The sequence below is a fragment of the Elgaria multicarinata genome, chromosome 2, assembly GCF_023053635.1.
Source record: "Elgaria multicarinata webbii isolate HBS135686 ecotype San Diego chromosome 2, rElgMul1.1.pri, whole genome shotgun sequence".
Lineage (NCBI taxonomy): Eukaryota > Metazoa > Chordata > Lepidosauria > Squamata > Anguidae > Elgaria > Elgaria multicarinata.
This window is the reverse complement of record NC_086172.1, coordinates 141,087,349-141,105,766: the sequence shown is the minus strand read 5'-3', so window position 1 is coordinate 141,105,766 and position 18,418 is coordinate 141,087,349. Positions and strand designations below refer to the sequence as shown.

At 38.5% G+C, this 18,418-nt stretch overlaps 1 protein-coding gene across 2 annotated transcripts in view; it reads right to left on the bottom strand.

Moving 5' to 3' along the window:
• ARHGAP5 (Rho GTPase activating protein 5) overlaps nucleotides 1-18,418 on the bottom strand; it is a 43,260-nt gene that overhangs the window by 12,067 nt on the left and 12,775 nt on the right. For both annotated transcript variants that reach the window (XM_063117787.1, XM_063117788.1), the window contains exons 3-4: nucleotides 10,086-13,970; nucleotides 4,736-4,883 (exon numbers count right to left, since the gene is read on the bottom strand). In XM_063117787.1, coding sequence (XP_062973857.1) covers nucleotides 4,736-4,883; nucleotides 10,086-13,796 — 3,859 coding nt within the window. In that variant the 5' untranslated portion in view covers nucleotides 13,797-13,970. The remainder of the gene's footprint in view (nucleotides 1-4,735; nucleotides 4,884-10,085; nucleotides 13,971-18,418) is intronic.

Sequence of the window (18,418 nt, the reverse complement as noted above, 5' to 3'; positions counted from 1 at the left end):
CACTGCCTCTGCCTCCTCTCCTATTTGCATGTTCTCTCCTATTTGCTCTTATAGGTCATTGTGACATCGCCAACCAGTAGGCCAATCCACTGCCTCTGCCTTCTCTCCTATTTGCATGTTCTCTCCTATTTGCTCTTATAGGTCATTGTGACATCGCCAACCAGTAGGCCAATCCACTGCCTCTGCCTCCTCTCCTATTTGCATGTTCTCTCACAATTGGCTGAGTGAATATAGATGTCACACCTGTGACAGTTACACGTTCTGAAGAAAGGTAACTGCCAGGAATTTCCACTAACCTCCTCACCGTAAAAACATCCTTTTTTAAAAACCAAACAATCTGTTTTACTTCATCCAAATAATGACTCGCAGAAGATCACACTTAGGTCGTCGTACTCGCAGAGTGGAAGCACTGCGACGAGAAATTGCAAATCAGACTGAGGAAGAATGGGCATCAGCAAACGAGAAAAAAAGAAAAAGAATGCCTCAAATATGTGCCAAGGAACCAGCCAAGCAACGTTCAGCCAGACTTGAGGATGCACGGTTGCAAGCACGGCAATCGCGTTCTACAGCTTCAGATCTGCTTTGTTCTCAAAGCTCAGGGCCAATCTTTAGAATTGTGCGGTTTAGATCTAGACACAGATTGCTTCTCACATGGACAATTATATGTTGCGTGTTCTAGAGTCGGCAAACCAGACAATCTCTATATCTACACAGACAATGGAACAACTAAAAATATTGTATATCCACAAGCATTGTGAAATTAAACATATTAGAAACATCCGCTTTGTCTTTTCTTTCTTTTCAATTTAACCAGACTGAGCCACAGCAACACGTGGCAGGGTACAGCTATAATAAATAAATAAATAAAATAAATAACACAATGTAATTTATGCTCTTAGTTGTGCTCCATTAGATATTGCCCATGGTTATAAAAATAACTATCTAATTCATAGTTGTATGAATCCCCCATCTCTTTTAAAACTATATTAAACTGTTTCTTAAAGTTTTATGTTTTAATCACTTACTTTATTAGGAACTCTCATAAAGGAGGCCTAGTGCTATTATACATGCTCCCAATCCTCATAATCCCCTCTTCCACTTCTCTCAAATACATTTTATGTAAACCTACTAAAAGAATAATGTGATATAGAGTGAATACCTTACTTTACAAATGCCCCAAACTCAATGGACCATTTGAAAAGACAACATTGCACTATAATACATAGCAAACAGAAAGTTAAAATAAAAATAATCACAAGACAAAATGCAATACTTATGCAAAATATTAAAGAGAAGCTTCTTGTCTAAAACTAAACTGTAACAAGATAAAGCTTTTGCTGCTGTTCTCCTTAATGATGGATCAGAGAGAAGGTACTTAACTTGGTCCAGAGCATTAAAACAGTTGTGGTGGACCAGCGATGTGGATTTTCTGTTCCCCCGCCCCCCGCCACCACAATATTAGGTTAATGTACAAATGAAAATTTTCAATTTCCATCAGGCAACTTGTGCCCCTTCAGATGTTTTGATCTACAACTCCTATCATCCCTCACCATTAGCTATGCTGGCTAGAGCTGATGGGAGCTATGGGCCAAAACACCTACAGTGCCACAAGTGCCCTAGAGAGATCTAATGTAGTATGTTTACAAAGGTTTAAAAAAGTAGCCCATGTTAATTCTTCCTAATACACCACAAGTATTTGACATGAAATATTAAATTAAAGCACAATATGATTTAATGTTATATTGTATAGGCATTTTATTAGAATAATTGTAAAAATGTAAAGGCAATAGCATGCTGAAAACTGTTGACACAGTATTCAATTTGAGCAACTGAAAGACAATCAATCATCTATTTCAACAGAGTTCAACTCTCTTCCACTATGGTTGTTGGGGCACTTTCAGTTTTGCTGTCACTATTTATTACTTCCATTTCATTCTCCTATATATCAATATGATATATATGTTTGCTGGGGATAATTATCTGAAAAAATGAAACTGCCAAGCTTGCCTAATATTGTATTTGCAATTGGTGTACATTCATATTTACTAATGTAAAATGGAATGAAATTGATTTTTTTTCTGCTGAACAGATTTTGAGGGGGTGCAAGGAGATGGGGAAATTGCCCCTCTCCCAGTTCCACGCATGTAATTTTTATTGGATTTCATCATAACAAATTTATTAGACTTGAGTCTACTTCATTAGTTATATGAAATTATCTTAGGTTGTCCGACTGTGTAAGAAAAAAAAGTGTAAACAGTGAGGTCAGGGAGAACTTAGTTGCAACAACAACCCCAGAATGTGACAATTAAATTAAAACTTAAATGTATGTAAAGTCATCTCAGTGACCATTCACAAAATAGTGTTGATGATCATCCGTAATCCACGGACAAAATCTAAGTAAGAAAATGACTTGTGACACAAGGCAAAGGTGTCTGCTTTATTTTAACATCTAGTGAACAAGCATGTGGGTTTCATGTAGGTTGGCACAGAGAAAAAGGCACACACAAGGGTATAGCACACACAGACTGGGTTTGGATGACACATTAATGGTGGGTTATTGTGTCATCTGTCAGGACTTTTTCATAACACGGCTGGTTATTTGGCCAAAATAACCAACTCAAATAACCAACGCTGTGCCGAGTTGATTATTTGAACAACAGCTGGTTATTGTGTAATGTGTGGGGCACTGTTGACTATTTCACTGCACATAGTTGGTTATTTTCAGTGACTGCAAAGTTCCCAGGGAGTGACCAAAGCAGCAACTGCCACTCTAGTCCAGTTGGCAGAACTCACAATAGCTGATGGAATACCGGCGGAAATACTGGGGGGGAGGGGGGATGTATCAATCAAACAAACCATTGACTAATAATCAGCTCAACACTGGCCTTAATCCACACCATGGTTGATTATAATCATGTTGTGTGAGGAGTACCCCCCACAATTAACAACCGTGGAGTTAACTATTAACTGAATATTGACTATTGTGTTGTCCAAACATAGCCACAAAGAAAAAGCGATGCAATCCAGCAATGCTGAAAACTCCATCCACTTTTGGCTATGGCTCCACTCTCTATTGGTTGTGTCTCCGGAATTACTATTTCTTTGGGTCAATTTAATAAGGTTCTCCACCCATGATTTGCAAATTGTATGAAAAACAGATAATCTTTCCCCAATTATCAATTTGGTTTTTTATAATCATGTACTCCAGTAAAATGCTATTTTTTAAAAAAGAAAACAACAACCCATGTTGTGGGGAGGGACTCTTTCTTTTTCATAATTATTTTTAGCCTGACAGGTTCTGAATCTCAGACCATAGTAATATTGGAAAAGAAATACCAGAGAAGCAATTCGGCGGCATTGAAGACTCCAAAGTCTCAGAAAGAGAATGTTAAATGTTCATAGGTATAGAAGATGAAGTTACAAATTTATTTTTAACTCTGCTGATGACAAGGAAAGTATCAGTTTATTATCAATAGTGAGGGGATAGAACTAAGAAAGGGAGGGGAAGGAAAATTCATCTTAATGAGATCTAGTTATTTGATATTTCATCCTGCCCAAAATTCTTACCACATAGAATCCATTTTACTATTAATATTTTCAGAACATGCATTAGAAAAGGCATTACTCTTAACAAAAATATCCAACAAAATTCCCAACATCATATTCCATAGCTAATCAGCCAACTGAGTTTTAACAGCCAGAAATAAAAACTTATATTTTAATGCTCATACTCATTCACGATTCCATTTAAAAGAACAAGTACTATACAAGCATCCCGATTCCCAGGTGTAGAGTATTCCCAAGAAAGTTATTTTGAATAACATCTTTATACATTTCCCAGAAAAAGAGTCAATTTAACTGCTATTGGTAACACAAAACTCAGATTCTTATACTTTCAGAAACAATGGAAATTCCAACCACTTAGATAACTACATGAAGTGTAAGCAGCTAACCATGTTAGGTGTGACCCAGGATATTCTCAGTTCAAATTCCATCTCACATATGAGCTCATTTGCCAGCCTTAAGGAAGTCACCATGTCTCAGACTTACTGCACATTGGGGGGGGGGGGTGTTATATCAGGATAATACTACTGACATAATTCAGTGTGCTGTAAACGTAACAGGGGATGGCAACAGGGGAGTGAAGAGAACAACAAGGAAGAACCAGTGTCAGCCAAAAACATGAATAAAAATCTGCTGTCTCTGCAGCTCCACATCCCAGCAGTCAGTCATAATTTTTGAAGTGGAGCAGTGAGCAGACACTTAAAACATTTTTTTTCAGAATTAAATTAGGTTTATCTAAATCAGGTATGGACAACTTCAGAAGATCTGGAGGGGGTTATTTTCAGTCTCCAGACATCCCCAGAAGTCACACTCCTGGCAGCAGCAGCAAAAACAAACAAACAAACAAACCTGGCAGTTTGGCAAGCCACCATGGAGACTTGAAAGGGTCATATTTAGATTTAAAACAGCGTAATGTTAGCACATTTGAGATTGTGGGGACAACTGTCAAATTTCAGTGGCATGAGGGTGGCCACAAGGAGGTTGCCCACCCATGATCTAAATGAATCTTTTTGGTAAATACATGAAAGTAAACATTCTGCAGCACATATTATACCTGTTATTTCTGTATTAACACATATTAAAAAGTTATAAATGAGAAGTTAGTAAGACTTTCACAATTATCCCCCAAGAAAAAAAGCTGAACTTTCCTGAAGTTCAACTTGTTTCCTACCTGTATCTTCAATAAACTCCACACACTTCTCAACAAAAAGTGGTATAGGTCTTTCAGGTGTAACCAGATCCTGCAGGGGCATCCCAAAGTAATTACTTTCCCAATTTCTACGAGTTGGTGGATTGAACGTCTTGGTTTTCTTTTTTTGCTACAACGAAACAACATTCTTAGCTAGGAATGTCAGTAAGTAAAAAATTCACTAATATTTACATAAGATCATAGCTACAGCAACTAATTTCTCATATAGCAACATTAATTTTCAAGATATTAATTTAAAATGTCCCTAGTATAAAGAACAATCAAGCTTTTCACGTTAAAATTCTTCTGCACTCTGAACAAACCAACATGATGGTTTAGAGGCTTAAACAACAGTAGCTTAGATTCAAAGGTGTTACAGCACAAACAGAAGGCACTTCCACTCATACAAGATGCCCTCCATTTCATGTCAAATGCCTACAATAAAGTGCAAGATAGCCCTCACCCCAAGATGCAGTATTATGGATATACTATGAGCTATTTTAAATGAACTATCATTTCATTTTTGTTTTCTTGATAGTACAAGTTTTTTGTTTCCCCCCCAAAATAATGGCAACATAATGTTCATCTTTTATAATTACTATAGTACTTTTAAATTATGTATTCCAATAGCAAAGTCCAAATGTGCCACTAGATCAATTGTCTCTCAAATGATTAGCCTTTATTTTTCAAATACTATCTAACTATTAAGACTTTCCGTTAAAATAAAAACAAACAAACATCACACTTTGAAATTATTAAACTCCTCATTTTCAATTAATACTCAATTTTATGTCACAGAACATACAAGAAATGGTGCCTCTTAATGTTACCTTTAAATGTAGGGACCTCTACAGCACCTCTACTTTGCTCCACTCATATAGATCTGTGTCAAGAACAGCACTCTAGGCTGGGTACTTTGACTGAGAGATCAATGAATGAAATGAAATGAAATGAGAAATGTCCCTCTGTGGTCCCATCCATCGGGCTGAGTCTTGCTGGCACATAGTGATGTAATCACCAGTGAATTTGTTACCTTGAGGTAGCTCAGGCAGCTCTAGTGCTAAAGGACATAGTTGGGCCTCATTAATTGGGCCAAACGCTTTCAGCTAAGGCATGGAGAGAAAGGAGGGGCTGGCTTTGGCTTCCATGATGGTACAGGAATGACCCATGGACTTAGAGGTTGACCAAAGTTGGGTTGGAAGGGCTCTCTGTTGGAAAGTTCCAGTGATCAAGAGAGTCTGGCAAGCTAGCTCAAGAACGTCCAACAAGCCTATCAGCACCAGGTGGTTTATGGAAATGCAACTGGAAACAATGAAAGTGGAGCTGATGTCTCTAAATGGGGGAGGCGCACTGGCCATACTCAATTGGAAACTTTTGACCACATACCAACCCAAGCAGGACATTTTGGGTTTCTTTTCCCTGTTTGAAATGGCATGTGAAGATTATGGTGCTGACGGGCTGCACTGGATGACCATGTTATGGGCTCGTGACAGGGAAACTGGCAGACCACTTGGGGTCCCTTTCCTGGGCTGACAGCCACAATTTTGCCAAGGTCAAAGGATTCACGAAGCACCGATTTGCATTGTCAGTGCAAGTTCAGATCAGTCCAGTTTACTACCAAAGAGAGCTGTGTTGTACTGCCAGCGCATCTAGAAGTGCCAGACATTTGGCTAGAAGCCGCGGGAGCAGAACCACTGAGAGGGCTCTTAGATTTAGAGCGTTTCCCCCAAATTCTACCACAAGAGTGTAGCAACACCAGTGACACCACAGATGAGTTCACCAGCAAGTGTGATGACCCTGCCCCATATCGGGTAGCAGCAGCTTCCATGGCTGCGACTAAAAACAATGTCGCAGTTCCCCCCACTGTCCAGTGCCAGTTCTGAAGTGGAGGAATCAACCAGCAGCGCCTGCAAGAGGAGAAGGAACCGAACAAGTGCTGACCCAGCTGCTATTGCAGCCAGGACAAATTAAATGAAGCCAACTGCAGTGCTGTAAGCTGATTGGAGCAGATATTACTGTGGTTGATAGGAAATTTGTGAAGGAGAGTAAGCTGTTAGCTGGGGAGATATTTTTGGTGACTCCATACAACTCCTTGAATACTGAAGCTCCCCTAGCATAGGTGCGGTGGAACACCAAGTGTGACAGGGAGAGTTAGATGTGATTTTACATTAAAAAAGGCCCCTGGAGGGTGCTTACTGAAAAAAATCTGGGCTATAGAGTGGCCTAGATTTAGGCCATTACATGCAGCCAAGCTGTGAAATGGGTAGAAAGACCAAATGATAAAGAGGAAGGACTGCTAGATGGTGGGCAGGAGCAGCTGTGCCTAAGGCCCCATGTTGCTTTGGGTGGAGGAGAAGAGAGCACACACATGGAATCAGCCACTGCCTGGTGTGAAGAAGTAGCACAGGTGCAGGAGAGGCTGAGCTGAGAACCAGGAGCAGAAGAGGAATGTCTGTCTGAGGGTATTTCAGCCAGCCTCGCATTTGAAGATGCACAAGCTGCCAACCCTACAGTGCAAGGGTACTGGGATGAAGCTGCCTGAGGCTTGACCGCTATGTCACTGGTTCATCCAGTTTGTTTTTTCTGGCACAAAGGAATTTTGTAAAGAATTTGCCCCTAAGGGCTCTGAGGCCAAGTGGATTTTGCAGAGGCAGACTTTCTGAGAGGAAGTGCTATGTCTCACCCATGAGGAAGTGTGGGGCGGACTGGGGGAAATTAAACTATCTCTAGCTGTATTCCTATGCCAACAGCCAAACACCGTTCAGATTTTATCAACGAAACAACACTCTATGCAGGGTGTTTTTTGCCAGAATTGAAAAAGTTTACTGAATTGCTGAAGGCCATTTGGATTAGCTGTCCAAAATTCAGAGAAGTATTTGTCACTGCTGCCTAGCAAGTTCAAATGGAGATAAAATACTGAGTTGTTGGTCACCACATATTTTATCCCATATTTTATATCACATTTTTTAAAAGTAACATTTTAAAGATACGTGTCAGCTTTAAAGCAATTTGATGACCATCACTACATTGACTGTATTTAGCTAATGTAGGCCAGATGAGCCCCCTTTTTTTGCCTCCGAGACCAGTGGTCATTCATTGCACACAGACACAGTCAAAAATTCACGCTGCACTCCCACTCAATCTCACACATCTGCCCTCTTACCTTGGCATGCAAGGATAGAGGCTTAAATCTCCCCTGTTTGCAGGCTATCACTCAGTACCTCCTCCATGCACCAGGCATGAAGGGGAATCATGTGACACACAATTTAAATGGAAAATACTACATGCAGGAATGACTAGTGTGTCCTCTTTCCTAGCAAAATTACAGCAACAGTGGAGGTGTGGTGGTGGTGGGGAGGATCAGAAGCAGCATGAGCACTGATGCTGGACCACGCAATAATGTACAGACCTTATATGTTAAATTCTTAAAATGGGTTAAATATTTACAATGTAAGTACTAAGACATCAGGTAGACTCCATTTCTTGGGCCACTAATGATAAGGAATGGTGAGCACATCTCACTATACTAGTGTTAAAGTAACTTTTACAAACAATGTAATAGTTGAAAAGATTAATCCCTTGTGGAAGTTAGTCAGATTTTGCAGATGACATTCATAGTTCTAGGCAATTTTTAATCATAAACGCTTTCTCCATGGAAATATTAGAAAAAGCAGTACGGATGATCAAATAACCCTTTTACTGTTTGATCATACTAAATAAAAAGATTTTTTTAAAAAACTTTCTTCCCCACAGAGTAAAAATTCCTTCTGAATAAGGACCAATCATTCAAGCCACTCCATTAAGCATGTGGAAAGCTAGCAAAATATTGTAGCTCTCTGTAAGGCTACTGACCTATATATCAACTCTCACTTGGTCAAGTAGTGCAGCTGTCTCTGTTGAATAATGATCTAAAGAGAGCACTAAATATTGGGGTAATCGGGTTTATGGATCCATGGGTTTCCCCCTGCATAGTACCCTTTGCATAAGATACTATCTGAAAGGGCAAACCACACGTAGAAGCCCATTTCTACAAGACGATTGCCCCTAGGTCAGGGCATAATAACCTTCTATGCCCAATGACAGTACTATTTGACTATAGATAATGTTCTATATCAAGACTGGGCCATACTTACAAATAATAAGAATAAGAATAAGAATAAGAATAAAATTATTTCTTACCCGCCTTTGTTTGGATCGAGGCGAGGAACAACAATAAGTATAAAATTATGGCTGACCATTCAGGACAACGGAATGACTTGGTTTGCATGTAACAAAAAAGCCATTGTGGGTGAATTTCTCCACAGCGCTTCTTGCTGCAGCCACCATCTTGAATATTTGATCTGTAGGGTGTATGTGTGTGCATCAAAGCTTGTTGTTACGTGCAATCCAGATGAGCGTGGACTGTTGTGGTGGTGAATAGGCCACCCGCAATCCTAAAACAGGCCATGGGTTCTGGGTGGCTTAAGCACCCCAACAACCTACCGTCACAGGGTTAACACATGACGACAAGCTATAGTACACCCCTGCCGTGGCTCAAATATTTAAAATGGCAGGGGCCGCCACAATGAGAAACACCACAGGGAAACTTATCCACAGTGGCTTCCCATTACATTCCAACCTGCCCAATACTAAACTAGATGACCAGATTATACAAATTCTAGTCAGAAAGATGGCATTTCAAATTTCAGATGTTAAATTCACAGACCCAACAACATTGAAAACATGCACTTCTCCCTAGTTCTTTAAAACATAAAGCAAAAACTAATCCCAACCACAGCTTTGTATTCAACATCAAGGCAATGCAAATTTATTCTCACTTGTAGTAACAGTTCACCAATAGGAGCAACAATTTAAGCTTTACATTAGTCTCTATGGTCAATCCAATGCCCTGCCACTGCGGCTACTCATTGGCCTGGTTCAGACAACCCGTTAAACCATGCTGCTTAACCACAAAATGGTTAACGGAATGCATTCCATTAACCATTTTGTGGTTAAGCAGCATGGTTTAGCGGGTTGTCTGAACCAGGCCAGTATGTGTGAGGCTAGGTTGTTGGGACAGTTGACAAGCCACCCAGAAGCCATAGACTATTTTAGAGCTGCGGGTGGCTTGGCAACCACCACAACAACTCACCCTCTCTGGGTTCATACATAACGAGAAGCTATGATGTGCCTTCGCCACACACCGAATTTTCAAAATAGAAGCTTTCACTGAGATGTAAGCCCATCAGGAAATTCACCCATGGTAGCTTCTCATTACATACAAACCAATCCACTATGTCTTAAAAATGAATATTCATTAAATTTAATGAAAATATATATATTTATAACTTACTTTCTTGTCTTCTTTGACTTTCTGAGTTTTCTTCTTCATCTTTTTATCATCCAACTCTTGATCCGATGTAATAGCAGGATTATCAATGCCACCTTTCCATGTTTCTACAGGCGACAGAAGTGGATCTTCTTCACTGCCACGATGTCTTCCTTTTCTTTTTGTTTTAGAGGTTGTAAAAGCTTCATCATCACTTGCATCTGAATGTGCTCTTCTATAATAAGATTTGGCTTTGCTAAACAGTGTTTTAGATTTATATTTGTATTTTGAAGGTCTTCTTTCTCCATGGGTCTTTGAAATTCTGTCAGGAAATCCATTTTCTTCATCTCCCTGAGTATTTATAAATGAGTTTCGAATTTTAATCATATGATTCTGACTATCATCTGGAATTGCGTAGATATCATCAGTAACACCTCTGTGTTTAAAAATAGTGTCTATAGGTTCTGCATAATTATCAGATTTATCGAGATTATCAGTTGGTGCCAGAGCCATTCTAGATGGTTTTCTTGGGTTTTTACCAATACCTGCCTCAATGGTTTTTAATAGGTTTGGATCTAGTTTTTTCACATTTGTCTTGGGTACAACTGGATTCAACTTTATAGAAGGAGGCACTTTATGGTTGCGTTCATGATCATGGCAGTTCAGTGGTGTGCTATGAACAGGATATTCATTACCTTCCAAATCTAATCGATATTTTGAGCGATCAGGAAGCAGCTGTACATCATCTCCAATTGGGCTGTAAGGAGGTGGAGCTTCAGTATCATCTTCTGAATCTGGATAATAGCTATAAGCAAGAGAGTTTCCTCTAGGAGAATGCAAGAAAACATCTTCACTTACTTGGGTTGGCTCTCTTGTATTATCAGACATATAGGAATTTTCAATCATGTTTTTCTTCTCTAAAACTTCACTGAAGAACAATGTGAAAACCTCAGTCTGGCGGTGATATTGAGATAAAGAATACAGAGCTGTAAATTTAGCAGTAATCTCAGTCGCTATATGTTCACCTTCAGTCATTAATTCTTTGATCGCCTCATTCTCAAAAAAGTCTGCCTGACTGTCAGTAACAGCCACCAACTGGACAGGAATAGTATCTTGTACTTCTGAAAGAAATGCTCGAAGCATTCCCATAGATGCTTTCCGTTTAGCAGAGTAAACGAGTATATACCCATGAACTAGTTCATCTTTTCTTACACCAATTGAAGAGTGATATGATAATATTGTTATCTGTATTCGCCTCCGTTTTTCACCAATAATTTTATCAAGCATTAGAGAGTTATTCTGGCCAGCCTGAGCAGCACTACAGGAATGAGAATCAAGGAAGGGTGAAAGAATGAGATCTACACTGAAGGGATCTCCACACATGGCACACATAACAATCCTCAAATCAGCTTCTGAAAGATCTTTAATTGTAGGAACAGGGCTTACAACGTCAAAATTGTGTTTAACTGCTTCCAGAACTCCCCGCAAAGCTTGCTTTATTTGAGCCTCATTAAATTTACGTGGGTAAGTACCAGCAGGCACATCTATAAAAGGACATTGCAACTTGTTTGCTAATTGCTGTCCTTGGTGTCTCAGAATTGGCAAATTCTTGCTAACACTCTCTCTCTGATTAGCTAGTATTAATGTAAATGGAAGACTGGCCATGTACTTGTCTCTTCTTATCTGAGATGCTTCAGTCCTGATTTTTCCAATAGATTCTCCAATAAAATTAAGAGATTCAATTGAATTAAACACACAAAAACATCCATGTGGTTTGAAGGCAGAAGTCCATAACTGACTTAGAAGATAAGGTGACTTTGCATCAACTGGCCTAAGATCAAGCTCATATATTTTTCCATCTAAGGCATATTCATCATCTGTGGACTGTGTCCGAATCTCATTTGCCAGTTCTTGCGCAAGACCATCTTTACCCAAAATGAAAATATTAACTTTATCGATGTTGGCACTATCATGATACAAGTTTAAACGACCATGATCCAATTGCAAGAGACTACCAGCAAGTAGCTGTTCTACTTTAATGTCCGTACAGTTTTGGCCACTAAGACATGTTTCTTTAGTGGGATGATACACAAATCCTATATGTTTAAGCAGAAGAGACTCTCTATCAGGTGCAAGTTTCTGTAAAGCTTTGTATCTAGGCTCTTCACTCAGAACTGCATGAATTTCACTCATTTTATCAGAACTTGGTGTTGCATTCAAATCCAGGTCATAAAACAGTTCTGAATGTTCAAACAGCATTTCCTGAAATTCCTCTTTGGCTTTTTCAACTATTTCACGTTGATGCCTACTATATACTTCTCTACTATCCACCTCTGTAATATATTTAAAAGCTTCATCTTCCATTACAAAACACATAACCTCTTCCCAGGGCTGCCCAGGAGAAATGAACTGTATTTTTTCAAGTGTTTTTTTGAACTTCTCCTTCATTTCAACTCTCCTTTTTTCTGATATCAGATGCTGCACATGATTTTGATAGACTTTTTCAGCTTCTAGTGTGCTTAAAAGGTCAAATGGAATCCTTCTGTCATTTACTTTATCTATATGGTCAGTTTCATCCCAGGGTGTTTTTTCCAGCACCACAAAACATAGCTGGAAATCTTGTCTTTTCTCCATTAACTTCAAAGCTTCAGACCAACTCAAATGCTCAATCTCTTCAAGGTTTGACAGAAGTGTGTTAAAAGCTCTTGGTAATGTATTAATATATTCATCTCTTCTTTTTCTTATATGCTCTTGTTTAAGCTGTTCTATGTGTTTTGAAAATGTATTTTTGGCCTTTTTTGTTCCCTCTAAATTGATGTATTCTTCATAGTCTGGGTGATTTTTCAGTTTATTACTAACAGTTTTCCATGTGGCATGATAGTCTCTCACAGTCTGCACAAGTTTCTCAAATTTATCAGTTGAAGTCACAACAAGTTGTCTCTGTGTTTTATAGGCATCCAGATAGGGAATTATTTTAGGCTTACCACGGGTTTTATCCATCATTTGTACCAGTGCAGTAAAACATGTCTCTACATTGACATTGAACCTTGCTGATGTTTCTACAACCGAAAGGTTCTTCTTATTTGAAGCAAATGCCTGAACCTCCCGTAAATAATGTTCCACACATTCATCACATTTAGTTGCTGCTATTATTATAGGCTTTTTAGATTTTGATAGCTGAACATAGAGGTTATTTACAAATTTAAGTTGGTCATCAAACTTTCTATTGCATCCTTGACTAACATCAATGCATAACAGGAATCCATCAATGTTTAGCTTCCCTTCAGGCATTTGCTTTTGCTCAAAGTCTTGCTCTAATCCAAGCTGATCTGTGCAAATATACATAAGTTTCTCTGCTGACTGCAATTTGGTTGCAGCTGCACGTTTTATATAAGGTTGTAAATTCGTACTCCGATGAGGCAGAAAAGTCTGGTCATCAATGAACTCAGTCTGTTCAATAACATGAATCTTGCAATCTATTCCATCCTCTCCACATTGTATTACGTCACCCCAGTACAAAAAATGATCATTATTAACAACTCGTCCACCAAAGTCAATTGTGCTAAGCACAGAGGTATGTTCCGGGTAATATTCATCTGCTTTTGAACGTACAAATCTATTGCACAAACACGACTTCCCAACTCCACAGTTCCCCTTGTCTTTTTCAGTCCCAGAAAGGCCAACCACGCTAATAGCATAGGATGGGGGACGAGCCTCTTTGTTCTTTGCCATCATAGTGTTCTTCTCATCCTTCTGTATTCACCAACACAACTGGTTGCAGTGTTCATTCTTAAAAGTGCCTCTACTCACTAAAACTTTATCTCCAAGTTTGAAAAATTGATTTCAATTCTTCTTGGATCCTCATGCTTGCAATAAACTTAGATGTTCAGGATGAAGTGGTCCATATTTCTGAAAGGAAGGAAAGAGACAATCTGTCAATTTCAATTACCTATAGTTTTGTTTTAAATGTTGTAATTCAAACACACAAATCCAATGCTTTAAATAAGTTGCAGCTATATAAGCACAGATTTCACTCTTGCCTTCTCTAAAATTATCCATACTTTCATAACTGTATTTTTATATTGATTAAACTACAAGATTTTTATAGTTTATCAGGTAAACAATATAATTAAAGTGCTTTGACCTCTTAACATCTAGATTTTTTTGATACCAAAAGGAAAGTAAACTAGACCTTATATGCATTTAAGGCTCTAATCTTAAACAACTTTCATAAAAGCATATCCCACTGACATCATTGGGACTTAATTCCAATTAATTTCCCTGATCAAAAAGGGCAATCCTAGCAACAAACAAGGCAACAATTTCTGGACGATTATTCTAGACAGGATACTAAGCAAGTAGGACACTGCTGTTCAGGTAGAGTAGTCAATACTAATCAGGATACTTTTGCACTGATTTCATGAACCCTATCCCCCCAAAAGTAGATAACCAATATCCAAGCTGACCACACCAACTATTTACTTAACAGGGAACCCAAAGCTCTCTGGTTTGGAGTATTAGTTTAAGTTAGCATCCATTAGCATCCATAGCATCCTAAATTGCATTTAGGATTAGAGCCTGAACTATGTCTCAGATACCAAAAAAATAGCACTGCTGGGTTTTTCCTCCTTTTAAAGCAATTCGATTTCAAAATGTAACAGTAATCAGAGACAAGCATGTAATTAGCAAAAGCAAATTAAAAATTGTTCTAAACTTAACAAAAAACAAAAACAAAGATCCTATGAATAATTGCAGAATTTAATAAATTTCACTTTCAAGTTTTTCCAAATAAATAGTAGGATAATTAACATCATCTGATCAAACTACAAAACCCACATAATTGATTTTATAAATAACTGGGTACAAAAGGATTTAGAAGTTTAAAGCATTAAGATACTAATCACGATGACAATCTACACATTAATGTGCACACTGATCTAAGAGGCCATTGTTTCCTCATCCTGGCCACAATCCACAACCAATGTTTACATAGATCTCCCAATGCCAGTAAAGGAAAGTGTTCTTTCTACTTCTACAGTGAAATTTGGGGAGGTCTACTTATATCTAAGGAATTGCTTCTCTGGACTGTAGTTAATGTGCTAAATGTAACATTGTTGGTTTAGTTTCCCTCCTTAAATTAATCAGAAGAAATTAGACATTTTAAGCATCTCTGTAGATGAAATTATACCAGTAAATCACATGGTTCAAAATACATCCCTTCAATCATAGTTGACACTTTTATTTACTTTCAGCTTCTGTCAATTTTTTTCTGTAAATTGAACAGTCTGGATTCAAGAAATATTTTATATCTTTCCTGATCCCCTCTCCCACAAAAATGCAAATTAAACCAAGTTCTCAGTCCAGCCAATTAATATTCCATGTAGACAATTGTTAAAAATAGAGGCCAATATGAATGAGAGATTAATAATTTGGCAGATCACTGAAAATAATTACCAGAAACTATAATGTATCATATTATGTATGAACTTCTTCAAAAATGTATTGTTGGCCACTGTTCAACTTTGCTTTTTCTTTACTGTCTGGCCATAGAAGTTACATGTTTATTTAATAGGGATATTTATGATATTCTTGGGAGACTATTGAAGGTTTACAAATTAAGTATACTATACACTCAAACCAAAATAACGAACACGATGTGCTAAAGAAAGGGGGAGGTATTACTAAACATAGGACAGGCACTGCTAGATTTCTGCAGTATGTCCTGTGCTGCTGGATGTTTACCAATCACAACACTATTATTCAGGGCAGATTCCTACACTATAGCCATAATATGGGAGGATGAATGAGACTTATGTACAGTAGCTGCTCCACAAGGGAACTATAACAGAAGAGAGCCACTCACCAGCATTTACTGACCCTGTTGAGGGTTAACTAGCTCAATTGTTTATTAAGATTTTTAATTTATAAACCAATCATGAAGACCTAGCTCTTTAAGGAGAATTTTGGGGAAAGCTGAACAAATAATCCATACTATTTGCTGATTCTACTGTACTATTTTATTATGCTGTTTGATATAGTCCTATTTGTATCTCTATGTTTAGGTGCTATGAATATCCCATGGGCAACTTGTAGCCCTTCACATGTGTTGGCCTACAACTCCCTAGCCAATGGTCAGGGATGATGGGAGTTGTAGACCAACACAAGTTGAAGGCCACAAGTTGTCCACTCCTTCCATACTGGAAGGAAAGCAGGATAGAAAACTTAAAATGCAGAGTACCAATACAGGCCTGAATCCAGAGAAGCAAAACGACTATTTAGCTTCCACAACTGATTATTTCACACAGACCCTTCCTTACTACAGCCCCGTGCTGTTGGAAATCTGCTCAAGGGTCAGGGGATCCTTTGGGATGAGGGCAGGGAGGCTTCAAAGGGAGGAATCAGCAGAATTCAGGGGGCAACATGCATATTCAAAAATGCTTTCCCACTCCTGCAAGGTATCTTTGGATCCAACCCATGTAGCTGTCAACTTTTAAAGTTTGTACACGTATAATTTATAGCACATTTGTTACCCACAGCAGCCAAACACATACAGAAGTTCACCAAATTAAGGTTTTAACTTTGAAACCTAATTCCAACAATTTATCTATGCATATATACCTTAAACAAAGATTTAGACACAGTCTTTAGTTGATTAGAAGCTACGTTCATGCACCATCAAAACCACTGCCCTAAATTGTAAGCTTTTTGCTGTGATCCAATGAAGCCAAAGGCAAGGACCAAACATGTATCTAGAGCTTTCTTTAGTTTTCACCGCAACAATTCCCACTGTTAAAGCCACATGATACTTTTAAAAAACATCTTCTATATAACTTACTGCATGGAAAACATACAAAGAATTTCCACTGTAGAAAAAGTGCTCATCTGTATAAATATATAGCTTCTTTTGATTGTGGCCATCTATAATATTTTAGGGGATTATGCTTGAGTCACATAGGTCTAATAACCACTAGTTTACAATCAGCACTGTCTTTTGTTTTATAATCCACCCTGAGGGGGGAAAAGAATGCTATACATGGTTAATTTTAATCCAGTATCTCAACGATGGGCTATTGGGGTATGCAAAGGATTTTTTCTTCTTCTGAAACAAACAACTGAAGACAAGTTATTGTTTATCTTGAATTTACATTTGAATTTTATTTTTTTCTTACGGAAACTTGGTTGATGAGTTGTGTTTTCATGGTTCAGAGACTAATTGCCATATTTGTAGTTAAGAAGGACAGATGTAGCTTCCTGCATGACAGATGGCTTAGTGACCGTGGAGGGCTGTTTTGTCTTCCTCTGTAGCATTGAGTGTTTTTACTAAAACATATTCCTCAGCCTTTAGCAATGCATAGTTTGCTCATTCCTGCTCTCCTGTGTGGCACACAATCTGGATTATGTTAGTTAATCTGCTCAGAATGTTTGAAGCATTCCTGCCTCGGCACAGTAACCATACACAGTTACGTTCTTGCCCCTTTCAGACTTCCTACAGCTTAGGGGGTGCTCCAGATGTTTGTTTTAAAAAAACAATAGGAATCCAAAGACGGATAATAAAATATGTGCAAATGTCACTTAAGAATGGTCAGACATGACATGCTTCCCTGCCACACATTCACTTGATTTGTTGAATCAGTTTATAAGGGGGAGAATGCGCAAATTATGAATACAAAGGGGGGAACGCAAGATGGTTATAAGAGTTACAAAGCAAAATTGAGAAGGTTAAACCATGGCCTAATCTACACCAAGCAGGATATTGCACTATATAAAAGACAGGAGCCACACCAAGCAGGATATAGCACTATGAAAGCAGTATATGGTATGTATCAATGGGCCCCAATAGTTGTCAGTGCAGGTCAATACTGCTATAAAGCAGTAATGTGGCTCCTGCCTTTTATATACTGCTTTCATAGAGCAATGTTCTGCTTGGTGTAGATTAGGCCTATGTCCCTGGTATTGATGCAAAAGACCCTCCTCCACTAGGGCTTGCAATGCACTGTCTCTTCCTGTTTCTCCTATCTGTCAAATATCCCCTCCCCAAAGCCTGTTCAGACATTAGTTCCTAATGCGGGATTTTCCTCAGAACTGTTTTATTCTTAGATATTCAGTTTGAGCTCAGTAAAAAATATGGTAAAGGTAAAGATTCTTAATCTCTCCTCCTAAATGCTTTCAGATCCTCCTCTGTTCTGTAGCATCAATGCACATTCCATAACAGCTCTCAACCATAGCATCATTTTCCAACCAACCTTATCCATCTCTGTTCGGGGACAAGCTAGCACTGAGCCGATGAGACCGAGAAACATAGTGCTGCCAGCCCACTAGTCATTGATAAGGGATAGGCAATGGGCTGGAGGACTGTA